Below are 13,601 nucleotides of genomic sequence, written 5' to 3' on the forward strand. Positions count from 1 at the left end.
ACAACAGTGCATGGACTTTCGGTCCTCTCTTGAGAGACAACAGGCAAAGGGTGTGTGTCAGTGTCAGTAGTTAAATTATCATACATGTCTATGTTGACTAGGCTGCATCATAGTATCATGTGTCAACACTTCAAATGTCTGTTTTATTTACTTTTTATTTACTGAGTGCTTAAATTGGTGTTAAAAATATGTACCATACAATACGAAATGTTAAAAAACGACAACACAAAAAACAGCCAAACACATAATTTTTTAATCAAATCATTACTTTTCATAAATTCTATTATAACATGTTCAATAGTTGCTCTCACATGCGATATCAAAAATAATATTTGAAACAAACGTGAAATAAAAAATTGATACATTTTTATGTGTTTATCATTTTATTTATATTGATTATCTTTGGTAATGTTATTTATAATTACTATTAATACGCGTTTTTTCTTTTCCGTGAATGAATGGATGAAATACAGTACATTACAGTACCGTGTATCAGACACTGCTTTCACATCAGGCATATTTGCAGGCAGCTTGACTTTATACTAGGGGGCTTTAAGAACCCGGAAGTGTATCTCACATGTGTACAAACATCGGTTGCCTAGCCGATCGGTCACGTTGTAGATTTCTATCGCAAATACTTTTGCTGTCATAAGAACCTTGATTAAAAAACAAGAAGATGAAAGTAGTCGCTTTAATAAGGTAACGGCGCTTCTTCGCCGGAGTTGTCTCGCAGCTCTAGCACGAACGTTTTCGCTAGTCTGTCAGAAATTATGTCAATTCCCAAATTTGTCGCTGTTAATAAATTCTGGAAAACTACAGTCAAGTGAATTTTGAGTGTGTGTGTTTGTTTCTTTGTTTTTATTTGACCATGTTTCTTGAATAAGTAACGTAGTCGACTATGACGGTGTTGAAAAGCAATACATGTGAATACGACATGAAATAAGTTAATTTGTAGAATTATGAAGAATGACATCTGAATATCTCTAGTAATATGAAGACAGCCTAAAACAACCACCATCATAATCATCACTAAATATGTTAACAGCATCAATAACGGCAGACGTCAGGTAATAACAGCGTATCAGTTTGTGTCGGTATTGAATCGAACACAGCTTTGCTTTACCTCTGTGCCGATTTCACGTGTGTTACAGTGGAGGTAAAGACAGCTGCTACAACATGATGCAGTGTGTTGCTGCTGGACACCGGATCGTAGCTCTGGCGAACCTCCGTCCGGCTGACACTGGTGAGGACGATCACATCCTGTGTTTATGTGCTCTACATGACAGGGAAATATGGGTTGCTCGGCTGCGCCTTTTTGGACCAAGGGGTTAAGAAGTGTAAAGTGAATGTACTGTAAATGTCACTGGAGTGTTTATAGCATGCTAATTAATATCTGATTTAAAGCAAGAGTTTTTAAAGTTGGATCCCGTGTTCCAAGAGCTTTCTGGCAACAAACAAACAAGCAAAAAAACAAAAAACTGTTAGCTATAATTCAACCCATAACAAAAATATTAACAGAAAACAAAACATTTTTGTAATGTAATGTAATAGAAGATCCAAAACCAAAACTCTCATCTGACTGAGAACACAATCTTTGAAAAGTATTCCATAGGATCCTTCAAGTGATCAAGTTCAAGAATCACTGATTTACAGCTTTCAGGAATTGTCTGATTGGATGATTGATTAATTTTCTGGTGAAGACAAATTGAAAGCAACTGATTTTTAGAAAAATAATTTAATCATAGGTACACACTTTAATGGATCCAAAATAATTAATGGGAAGAATTGCAGGCTTGCATGAATATTACTAAATTGAATGCTGCAGTTTTTATTAGTTGAACAAAAAAAGCAAATTCAATTATTGTCTTAAACAAGGTGCTCATTTTTCACTGATCATGTTTTACAGTTCAAGTAGCTAATCCATTAGTTCAGAAGATATTGGAAATGTTGATCAATAATGGAAATAATCATTATTTATAACCACACTGTGGTCCATGGCTACTCTGTCTAAGGAGAGGATGAATACCAGCTGGGTTACAAGCCATTAAAGGCTAAATTATTTATATCTTTTAATATTGAAAAGCATTTTGTTTATTGTTGCATGGAAATCTTTTCATCATTTTTATTGTAATTTGTACACTACGTACTCATTGTTACTGTGTCAAGCATCACCCAGCATTGACCTGAGTACTTGTACCTTGATCCCACAGATGAGTTGGACAGCTACATGTACCAGACAGTGGGCCACCAGGCCATAGATCTGTATGCTGAAGCCATGGATTTACCCCTATATAGACGCACCATTCAGGGCTCTAGTGTAGAAACCAGCAAAAACTACAGTAAAACAGAGGGGGATGAAGTGGAGGACCTTTATGAGTTGCTGCTCCTTGTACAGGTAGGCCTCTCTAGTCCACACCACCGGTTAGAGATCGAGTTTTCTTATATTAGCACTGTGAGTACATAATGCCAGAAGTTTAGGTTTCAACCTGTCAAGTCTTGAAGAACAAACCTCACATCTTTTGCATGCACGCACGCGCACACACACACACACACACACACACACACACACACACACACACACACACACACAGAGAGAGAGAGAGAGAGAGAGAGAGAGAGAGAGAGAGAGAGAGAGAGAGAGAGAGAAATTACAAGCTTGATTATTTCCAAGATAAATTACACTTCGTTTCTATCTGTTACAAATATATTACACAAATAGAGTTACAGTATGCTGTATTGTTACATATATTCATTACAACATTGTAAGTACAAACTGCAGTCTATTGAACTCTCAGTACAGGTACATTAAAAGCAACCTGAGTTGATGAGTAAATTGGTGATGGTATGGATTTTTTTCTTACACACTTCTGGTAAAAGAGCATTAAAAAAAAAGATGTTTAGAATTTAAATACACTGAATTCTATATATTGGCTGGATCACAGCATAATCATTATTGAGCAGCTTGTCTTGTTCTGTTGAAAATTCTCATTCATTATATGCAAGGTTTTAAGCAACTACAAGTCTATGGAGTGGCCCACTGAAAATCACCTGCACAGGTTTTCATCTTTCACAATTGTCTACCTCATTACTTCTGACATGGCGATAAGGGTAAAATGACCTACAAAGGGAAGTCATCTTCCTTACCAGGAAAGGGTCTGGAGACACAGGTAGTGACAGGACATATCTAAATGAGCAGACCTTTCAGGCTAAATACTTGCAAAAAAAATAAAGTCACACACTCAAAAAAAAAGGCATTTTATGAAGTAATGAGTTAAACTTTATGGTAACTAACTCTGGGATGACAGTAATGCATTATTATCAGCCTCATTGATGAGCACACCTCAGCCTTAATTTTCATTATTATAATTATTATTACAGTAATTTAAAAAACAATAATCAATTCTTTATTGAGCTAATGCTCAGTCCACTTGGTCCTGGGCATGAAACAAGTCAGCATTGGGGTGTCACCATTAGCCCAATTCCAGTCACCTGCCAAACTAATGCACATTAAATGTGCTGTAGCCTTGTTTAAATTTTGCAATACATTAATTCATTTTCAAGTACCGCCGCTTTATCCGCCGTAGCGGGTCATGGGGAGCTGGAGTCCATCCCTGCGGGCATAGGGCGTGACGCGGGGGACACTCCGGGCGCCAGTGCACCGCGGAGCCACATACAAAGACATACAAACATGCACACACACACTCACTTATACGGGCAATTTGGAACCGGCCAATGAACCTGAAGCGCATGCTTTTGGAGGTGGGAGGAAGCCCGAGAACCCGGAGAGAGCCCATGTGGACACGGGGAGAGCATGCGAACTCCGCACAGAGCGGGACTCGAATCCGGACTCGCCGTGTTGTGAGGCGACAGCGCTACCCACTGCGCCACCGTGCCGCCCACAATACATTAATGCAATGCATATTTTAAAAAATGGGACAATTTATATGAAGAATATACACACACTCACACATCGAAGCAATAGTTGCAATATATGACAATACAATAACTCAGTTGCGATGTGTCGTTGAGCATCTAGTCTCCTCTCCAGCGATGGCGAAGTGTTTGTTTGACTTTTTGGTGAAGAAGCTCTCAGCGCTGCTAAACTCGTCTTGGTTCTGGTTCAACTCTGGTTCTCGTTGTTGAAAAACTTACAAGTTATTTTCTGTGGATTCAGTGTCACTTAGTAACCCATCTTCACCGTCTCAGAGGCCCTGCTTCATCTAGCCAGCTGTGCGCTAACAGTCCACAGTAGTATAGGAAAGTAACACAAAACTGCTCAGAAAACTAAAAAGCCATGTTTGTGCTTTTAGTCTTTCACATTTAGTGTGTCTTGATTTGACTTTCAAAGTGAAGGAAGTTTTCCTTTTATCTTACTCTGGGAAAGGAATATGCCTGTTGTATCAGTTGATGAAAGTTTAATGCGTGAAGCCAGAGTGAGGTGCCCTTCAACGACTAGCTTCACAGGAAAAATTCTGTTGTTCTTTTTTTTTTCTTTTTTCTTTTTTCTTTTTTTTATCTTACGTGACGGAAGGTCAGATGCAGAAATTAATCACCAAATTAATATTTCATCAAATACCTCTTTTGCCAGACCATAGAGGAAATATTAATTTGATGCCAAATTATGGATGAGATCCCAGCGGTCTGATGAGGTTCAGGGTGGTTGACTGACAGACCGGAGACAACCGTGTGTGTGTTTAACACACCGCTGGCACTGCCTGCCTAGCTTACCGCCTGCAGCCATGAGGAAACTACCTGGACGTACACTTCAACAGAGCAGCAACGGCTCTTCCGGCTTTCAGCACAAACAGGGTGTGGGATTGATCCTTTTTCTTTCCCTCTGCGCTCTCACACAACATCTCATTTCAGCTTTCAGCATCAGGATTCAAGAGTCTTTTTGGACGACGGATTTGTTTTTGAGATGGGAGCTGGCTTGACGTGGTTTAAATGAGAGAGAGGAAGGGAGAGTGGGGGGAGGGGGAGGGGTGCTTGGCTCTTCCTGTAGGTCTGTGCAGAGACATGTTCATATCTGAGGGCCGCTCCAGGGCCCCTGCATGTCCGCACACCGCCTGGGTGGCAAGGGCCAGTCAGCCTGCCTGGGGGTATATCACGCCCTCTGCCTGACTTTCTTTGTCATCTTCTGTATAATTCGCAGGCATTACGCATGCATGAGGAAACGCTTGTTTGCGTTTTCTTCTAAGTACACACTCGCACGGTCCACTTTCTGGAGTTGGAGCTTTCGTGACTATTCACAGTCAGACAGTTGACATTTCATTGTGTATGATGCAGCGTCCCGTCTCTGGCTGTGGTCAGTGGTCTAATTGCAAAGGGCTGCTAATTTCCCATTTCCAGAGCTTCTCTGGTCTGACCTCACCAGTCAGATGGGCCATGGATAGGGCATTCTGACTCCCATGGGGCCCGCTTGGGCTAGCAGACCTCCAGTCGTCTCCCCATTTACCCTTCTTACCGTCATCAGCAGACCTGCACAATAAACAACAGACTTCCTCCGTCTTTCAGTGACTGATGTGAGCCATATCAAGTTGCCACTTTTTGAAGCTGCCTTTTGGGCATCGACACTAATCTTTAGCATTGTACACAACAAGTCTTTACATCACCTGTATTTAGAATCTCACATGATCGCCCCTTCAATAGCCATAGATTACAGTCCTGTTCATTTATGTACAACACGAATGCCTGCCAAAAATGTTTATTTTCCTGCAACTATAAAATTTGTAGAAAATGATGGAGGACGAGAGTAAAACTTCTTTGATAATGAGCTGTTAAATCACTCCTACTGGAAGAACCGTTTTAGCATAAGAAAAAAAAAGTGTTCTGTTTGGAAAGTGTGATATGTTGAAAGATTCTTTCTAGCAGTTGGAATTAATTAGAAGTTACAAGATTATATTTGGCGAATGACACTTGAGCAGAGATGAAAGAATTTTATTTCTCAGTCACAGAGTTGATGAGTTTTAAGTAGATATTTCTCCCTCCTCCTCTTCTTTCGCAGCGCCGCCAGCAGACCTGTAGCATGAGCCAACAGTGCCATCTACGGATCAGTCCCAAAAGCTGACAAACCTGGGCTCTCCATACTTCTTTTGGTCCTTTTGGAGAATGTTTTGAGCTATTCCAAAGAATCAAAGGAATAGATCATATTCTTCAGAATCATTGCTGATGGAGGAAAAAAAGCCCAATTATAATAGAAAAAATGAGCCATCTGTCCTGTGGAAGCAGTGATAATGACAGGATGACAATGTGGCCCTATTGTCAGTTCCTTAGCTCTCATCACTGGCTGGGTACCACAGTGTGTCTTTCAAGTTTGTTACCTGATAGTCTTCCAAGTCACTGCATACTCTAATTCCATTCTGTGAGGTGCTGATCTTTGAACCCGCTCTTTGAGGGGAAGAAATAACAGTTTTGCCAGTGGAGGGGAGACTTTGGAATATCTATGGCCATGAGGGTGTATGATGACATCCTCTGTCCAACATCAGAGGAAAGCTAGTGTACCAATTCCAAGGCTGTGTAAAGGATAACTCTGTAATATGGAAACGTTTTGATTTGTTGGTTGCAGTTTAAGTACTCTCTCTTTGTTTTTGTCAAAATATCCCTGTTTGCTTGGATTATGAAATCGGATTTCATCCATCGTCCATCCATATTTAATGTGTGTGGTTGGTCTACTCCCCTCTGCTGTGATCTGCTCTGATGTGTGATACAGATCAGCAGTGTCAGTCACCCCTGGCTGTAATGCCAGTCCCCCCGAAGGCCTACAAAACCCCTCATATTAGTCATATCACATCCCTCAAGTCTTTTATCCTTCTCTCTGTGCTCTGTGACCTGACACAGTGGCTCTTTATGCCTCGTGACCCTGTTATTGGTGTACGTGTGTGTGTGTGTGTGTGTGTGTGTGTGTGTGTGTGTGTGTGTGTGTGTGTGTGTGTGTGTGTGTGTGTGTGTGTGTGTGTGTGTGTGTGTGTGTGGGTGTGTGCGTGCGTGTGCGCGTGTGTGCATGTGTGTGCGTGCATGTGCACCCATGCACTCTCAAATGTTCAAGGTCAGGTCAAATCTGGCCTCTACTACATGATAACAGGTCCGTCTGTGTACCTCTGCTTCTTTTACAGCAAACGGTTTCTCTTCTTTCAACACTTCGAGATATAAGTTCACTCACTGCTCTTACAAATACACACCATTTTTTCTCCAATTAAACCAAACTCAGAGTACTTGCTCACAAGTAGTTTTTAACCGGACGTTTTACAACTGACTGAAAATGGCGCAGCCCATGGGGCACTAATGGCTGTGATTTTTTTTTTTGGGACTATGCAAATAGAACTAAAATCACTTGATGTAGGAGTAATATAAATAGACTCTCTGTTGTAGGAACTCTGCAACCTTTGAGATGATAAATAAAGACAAAGACATTTATGCTCATTAGAGTGATGAGGAACAATAGATGATATATATGCACACATTCCTTTCTGTCAGCTCTAATTAGCTGCACTGTGACATCTCTGTCACACCAAGACCCGGCTTTGAGAGCAATGGAAATGTTACGTTCAGATCTAATTTCCTACCTTGTAATGCTTTCGACTTATCAGAAGCAGATTTCCAATGTTCTTTTATTTAAATGGATAGCTGTATCACAGGTCATTTGACACCAAACTTCCTTTTTCCCTTTTTTTTTGTTTTGTTCCTGGAGATGTCTGAGAAAAGACCTTAAGAGGTGTGTTGAGATCTTAGGGTCTTTGTAGATGAAACATCCCTTTTCAGAGCATCTTAAAACTCTTTGTTTTTAAGTGGGATAATCCTTCTTAAACATACTTCCACCACACCACCTTCCTTTTTTTTCTCCTGACCTTTATTAGACACACTTTTTGCTATTGCTTTATTATTGGCATCAGCAAAAAAAAAATTAGGCCCCTCTGAGATCTCAGAGGCACTCTGTCCACTAGTCTTAACATTCCTTTTCATTCCTTCCTCTCCTTTGCTCCTCTTCGTACTGCATAGTTGTGAGTGCCCTGATGGAGGTGCGTCCCACTGCGAGGAAAGGAGGGAGAAGGGTCGAGGGAGAACAGAAAAATAAAGGCAAAAAAGAGGAAGAGGGCAGAGGCTGGCTGGCAGGGAGGCGGAGGACTCTCCAGTCGAACCGGGAGCTCTGCGGTATTGATTATGGCGCAGACGTGCTGTGAGACAAGTTGTTGATGAGGGGTGTGAACTATGAAGGAAGGGGAGGGGTGGTCAAAATCAAACGTGCAACCCTTCTCTGATTACCGGCATGGTGCAGCATTAGACATACATTGGGGGCTCAACAGGAAAATGGATTTCTTTAAAAAGCTGCTTTATACATAAATCATGACCTCTGGGGTCACAGCGAGGGTTTAGGAGTTTAGATCAATACCAAAGCTAATGTAAGCTTGTTATAGCTGGTCTGTGGTTCAGAGAACCCCCTAAATTGTGCTATTGGATGTAACTTACAAGCAGTTTAAAACCAACGGAAAACCTATTCATTCAAAGTTTTGTTGTATGCCGTATCATGTGGAAATACTTATATAATAGCATGAGCCACTATAGATTCCTACATACTCTCCATCACCTATCTATGTGATAGCCATTGTTATCTTTTCCTCCGGACCGTAACTTCTTGTATTTGTGTTGGTCGCCACAGTGGCAGCGGGGTTAAAATTGCTGGCTTGTTTTGCACATGAGGAAGGATAGCATTAGCCCTGAGATAATGGCACTGTGCATTGTTCACTGGCTGTGTGGAAGTGGTGGGACAGGATCTATTAGATGAAGGCGCATTTCCCTCCAACTGACGCTAACAGTCCCCACAAACATTAGATAAAGAGCCCAGCCTCAAGCCCTTATAATTTGTTTGTATTTTTCTGCTTAATGTACTTTGCTCAATCTTGTTTAGCGATGATAGAAGCTGATAGCCGTATCTTGCCTTGCCAAGGGCATGAGCCACTACAATTGCTTGGTTGAACATTGTTCCAACGAAGAATGTGTGTGTGTTTATAGTTTATTCTGATTTTATTCAGATGTATTTTGTAATTTGTCACCACGTTAAATTTCACTATCAATGCTTCTCCTTTCAAAATGTTTGATCATCTTCTGTTAGTTACTTTTTACTTTTTTAACTTAAACTGAAAACATATACTCACATACATACTCTCAGGGTGTAAGTTATTGCACCATTCAAACTAGGCATTTATTTTTGCTCTGTAGCCTTGTGTCCATGTAAAAAGGATAATCCAGCCATTTAAAAGTCACTGAGGAGGTTGGATATGCCATAAAACCTTTTTAAAGTCACTGCTATTAGCAGCTAGTCAGCCCTGCGTGACTCAGAACGGACCTCTAAGTAATAATACCGAGTCTTTCAACTCCTTGCCATGAATTTGAAGGGCTTGTGTATTTTCTTTTCTGAGCCATTCCCCTCACAAGATATTTGTGACAAGCCTCGTCACCTTCTATAGATAAACTCATAACAAGTCATAGGAAATGCTGTCTGGAGTCTGAGGAGTAGGTGAAATCAGTGTCGTTGCTAAGGTAGAAGGGGCGACTGGGCAGGGATAGCGCCTTACCACAGTTTTAAGACTTAATAACGACTAAACTTGTCTGCTTGAATTGCCTTTATTCCCGGACACCGATAAATGACTCCCCACTGCTTCCCAACATTTAGTTTTCCATACGCTTGAATATGGAAAGGCTCCTTGCTTTTGACCTGCTGAAATTAGGGCCTTGTGCTTGCTTTGGCCAAGGTCCTCTCCCTCCCTGAATGATGACTGGTGGGTCTATGTTTATACAACCATATATATATCTGAGAGAAAACTTGTGAAATGTTAATCTCTGGTTTTTAAACCTGATGAATTTCTACATTTTCCAGCTGTGCAAGCGTGGCATATTTATGCTCAGTCCACCTTGCTGAAAAAAAGCTCTGTCATCGCAAACAAATCACTACCCAAGACCAAAGAGTGTGTACGGGCTTCATGGAGTGAAACTGAACAAATACATGTACATCCATTAAAGCTGCAATAGTAGTACTGTACCTCCACAGATTACATTTTCACAACTTCATTTTTATTGGCTTCTGGAACAAAATTAGTGCACTCTAGCCCACTTGTCACATTGCTCTTGGCTTACAAGCATCCCTCACTCATCGTGTGAATGAGGCAATGTCCCATGTCATATCCTTTGTTAAATAATGGCACCTGCATCTTGAACTCACTGGCGTATTATACTTTCCCTTTTTTTCACTGCCTGTCTCCCCATTTTGCAGCACTGTCCAGCATCATTACAAGAACTGGTAGGGGTGTTAGGTTTATGAGCCGCTGGCTCTGTGCGAAGTTTGTTTTTCTTATTCTACTGCTCTGTTTGGTTGAGGACTGACACGTGGTGAGTCATCTCGCCAGCCCATCCATGAGCAACAAAGGAAGAGCCCGTCTTTCAACAGCTCCTTCAAACAGACAGCCCTACCAATTTACTGAAGGGAATGCTCTGAAAGCCTTTTCGAACATGTTTTGGCTGATGTTTGTTTTACAAAGACATTTGCCAAGCTTGCATGTCTGTTTGTTGCTTTTTTTGATGGATCAGACATTGCTCATAGTATTTTAGCCTGAGTATGAGTTAGTAGAATATAATCTTGTCAGCATTGGGTTTAACTTTAACATGATTAGTTATTTGCCTTGTGCACATCTCTTATCCCAAATACCAGTCTCTCCCCAACTTTTGGAGCCAACTTCCAGCATAAATATCAATCCTGAATGGCAATGAGGAGGTTGAATTAAAACAAATAACCACTGTCTACTCCGACTAAGCTCACACTAAGCCTCCTGTCAGTTTGGCATGTCTGTTGTCAGGACAGCCCAACACTCCTCTGGAATATGGATGCATTGCATTTTACACAATTGCTTGACCCTAGCTGGCCCATTCTCATGTACCACATCTACTTGAGTTGTTGCAACATGGTTTCACCCCCCTCTGCTTGTTCCCACCATGTAGGGGAAGAGGGGAGAACAATTCCATTACATTACAACAGACTCAGAGCTGATCTAATGGAGAGAACATTAAAACCAGGTCGCGTTCAGTCACTTTGTTGATGGATCCTGTGAGAGAGGAATGAAACGGGTGACGTTGAGAGGAGAAAGAGTGTTATAGACCGGGTGAAAGGATAGGGGGTTATAGGTGGGCTCGATTTGACAGTGTGGATGCAGCAATGGAAAGCATGTGATGGTACCCTTATGCCCTTGAGCAAACTGTCATTCAAACCACTTTAATTAATTTTACCACTGTCCCATCTTCCCCACCTCCCTGCCATCGTGTGCAGGCATGCTGTTTGAGAGGTAGTAATTGAATAGAAAGTACGTGTCAACATCTTCCCATTTGATAAAAAGAGAATTTTCGTAGTGGCCTTGTGTTTGTAATAGCCAAGACCTGCCAACACCAACTTCCTAGTTGTCAGAGCAGACTGAAACGGGCATGTTTGAAACCTACCATTTTGTAGAATGGAGCTTTGTATTGTTACTCTGTATAATTAAGACCTCATCGTGACAGCCATTGAGAAAGAGCTAATGAGGGTTCTGATGTATTCCATACGAATGTGAATATTGCATTTTTAATATTTTATGGTTTTCTAATTGCCTTGGTTGCTGTTAATGGCTTTGACTGTTTGAATATAACCCAGACTGAATGTGTGGCGAGGCTAAGTACCTTTAAGCTAAGAGCTGATAAAATAGCATTCTAAAGACAAATTCTTTACTTTATGATTGTCATATATGTACCTCTGGGACAGACACATATCTTCACTGAAGGCATGTCTGTGACTGTGAATACATTTGAACCACTCTTTTACCCCCTTACCAAGATGAATGTATATATAATTAAAAAGTATATCACGCACGTTACCTTGATATAGAGTTTAATGGCCGTATCGTTTCTTTGTGGAGCATGTCTGCTGGCCTTAATCTTCCCCACAGCTGACATAGTAATAACTCAGCCCTCTCCATCTATTTCCACAGGAGACATCTGGATGTTGGGGAAGGATTAGTTTAATGAATTTGACAATTAGTAACAGAAGTTAATGACTGCATGGGGCTAAGTACCCTGATGGACATGGCTGGGGGGACTGAGGGCTTCCATTGCTTTCGGCCATAGATCCTCATTAATAGCTCTTCTGCCTGCTGGAGAGAAGAGGGGAAGCCAGGACAGGCCTTTTGTTTAGTCTGCCTCTGAAGGGGCTGTTAGGGGATGTACTGTTGCACAAGTCTGTGACAGAATTAGCCCCGCTTTAGGTGCGAGATAATGCCGGGGCCTCCAGTCCTGGCTCAGGTGAAGCTTCCTATAATGAGCTAGGGTATTTAAACATTGATAAAAGAAATATGTCATGGACTCGGCGAAGCCAGGGAGCTCTTTGGATCTTGGGCCAAGGGGTCTTGAAGAACAAAAAGTGGTTTGTGGGTCACTAGGGTCCCTTTTGACCTCTGGCTTGATTTATTATAATGTTGGCTTCTTGGTTAGCTGGATTCTACCTTTTAATGCAGTCAAAACATCCTACGGCCAGAAAACTCTCATAAAGATTTTATTATTATACTGTGCTCCATGAGCGGTCTTGTCGCTTTGTCAGGTGTTCTTTCCATAAACCATTTTGATACATTTTTCCAGGAACATAAAATCAAAGTTTAGTTTTTTTTATGGCATCATGAATATACATTAAACAATTCCCACAGAATCCATTAATTCAGATTTCACACACATATTCCACCTCTTCACAATAATTTATTCTACCTTTCTGACATGATGAGAAAGTATGTCTAGAATTTGTAAAGTAGTGTCTAGAGCAGTTTTAGGTGCCCCCACCCCCTTTTGCCGGTATCGTGATGATAGTTATAATAGCAACAAAAGTGTAACCACATCCAAAAATAATTATTTTCCAAAGCTGTTTCCAAGAGGTATATTAGCTGGAGTCTCTTTACTGAAAACAAGGGGAAGTCTGAGAAATTTGTCTTGTGTTGTTGTTAGTGGTGAGTATGCCTGGGCCGAATGATGTCATGTAATGAGAGCCAGTGAAAAGAGACACTTTTAATTGATTGAGTGATTGAGACGGGGGGGGGTTCCAGTACCTGCAACAATCAGAAGTGGAAGCACGAGATGGGGATGCTGTTTGTAGCTGCTCTCATGCCATGTCATTCCGTAAGGCCACGTCTGGTTCTGCCAGATTGAACACCAAGGGACCAATTGGTGTCGATCTAGTACAATCCTTCAACACTCCCATCTCTTTTCCTCTTCCTGTCTCTTCTTATCCCACTCGTTACTACCTAATATGCCTCTTTAGGAAGTGAGAGTTGTATTTAGGGAAAAGGTTATCATTGTATTAAAATAGAGTGCTGGCCCCGAGGCTTACCTAGAGTTACATGACACTGCCTGCAGCCCCCTCCGCTCTGTGGCGGCCTGAAATGTTATCGGTCTGACTTAATTACTGTCACTGGGCAGTGGAATCGTAATGTATACTCCAGCATTTGGACATAGATAGATATTAAACCCAAGAAACCTATGGGTTAAATTCTGGTATTGGTATGGGTAAATTCTATGTATGCATTTATCTTCAACGTTGTACGTCA

General features: G+C 41.3%; 1 protein-coding gene across 1 annotated transcript in view; it reads left to right on the top strand.

Moving 5' to 3' along the window:
- The first annotated feature begins 584 nt into the window (after positions 1-584).
- dph6 (diphthamine biosynthesis 6) overlaps positions 585-13,601 on the top strand; it is a 56,621-nt gene continuing 43,604 nt past the window's right edge. The window contains exons 1-3 of the mRNA XM_068339732.1: positions 585-699; positions 1,152-1,243; positions 2,211-2,395. Coding sequence (XP_068195833.1) covers positions 677-699; positions 1,152-1,243; positions 2,211-2,395 — 300 coding nt within the window. The 5' untranslated portion in view covers positions 585-676. The remainder of the gene's footprint in view (positions 700-1,151; positions 1,244-2,210; positions 2,396-13,601) is intronic.

The sequence above is a fragment of the Antennarius striatus genome, chromosome 17 (genome assembly GCF_040054535.1).
Source record: "Antennarius striatus isolate MH-2024 chromosome 17, ASM4005453v1, whole genome shotgun sequence".
NCBI classification, from domain to species: domain Eukaryota; kingdom Metazoa; phylum Chordata; class Actinopteri; order Lophiiformes; family Antennariidae; genus Antennarius; species Antennarius striatus.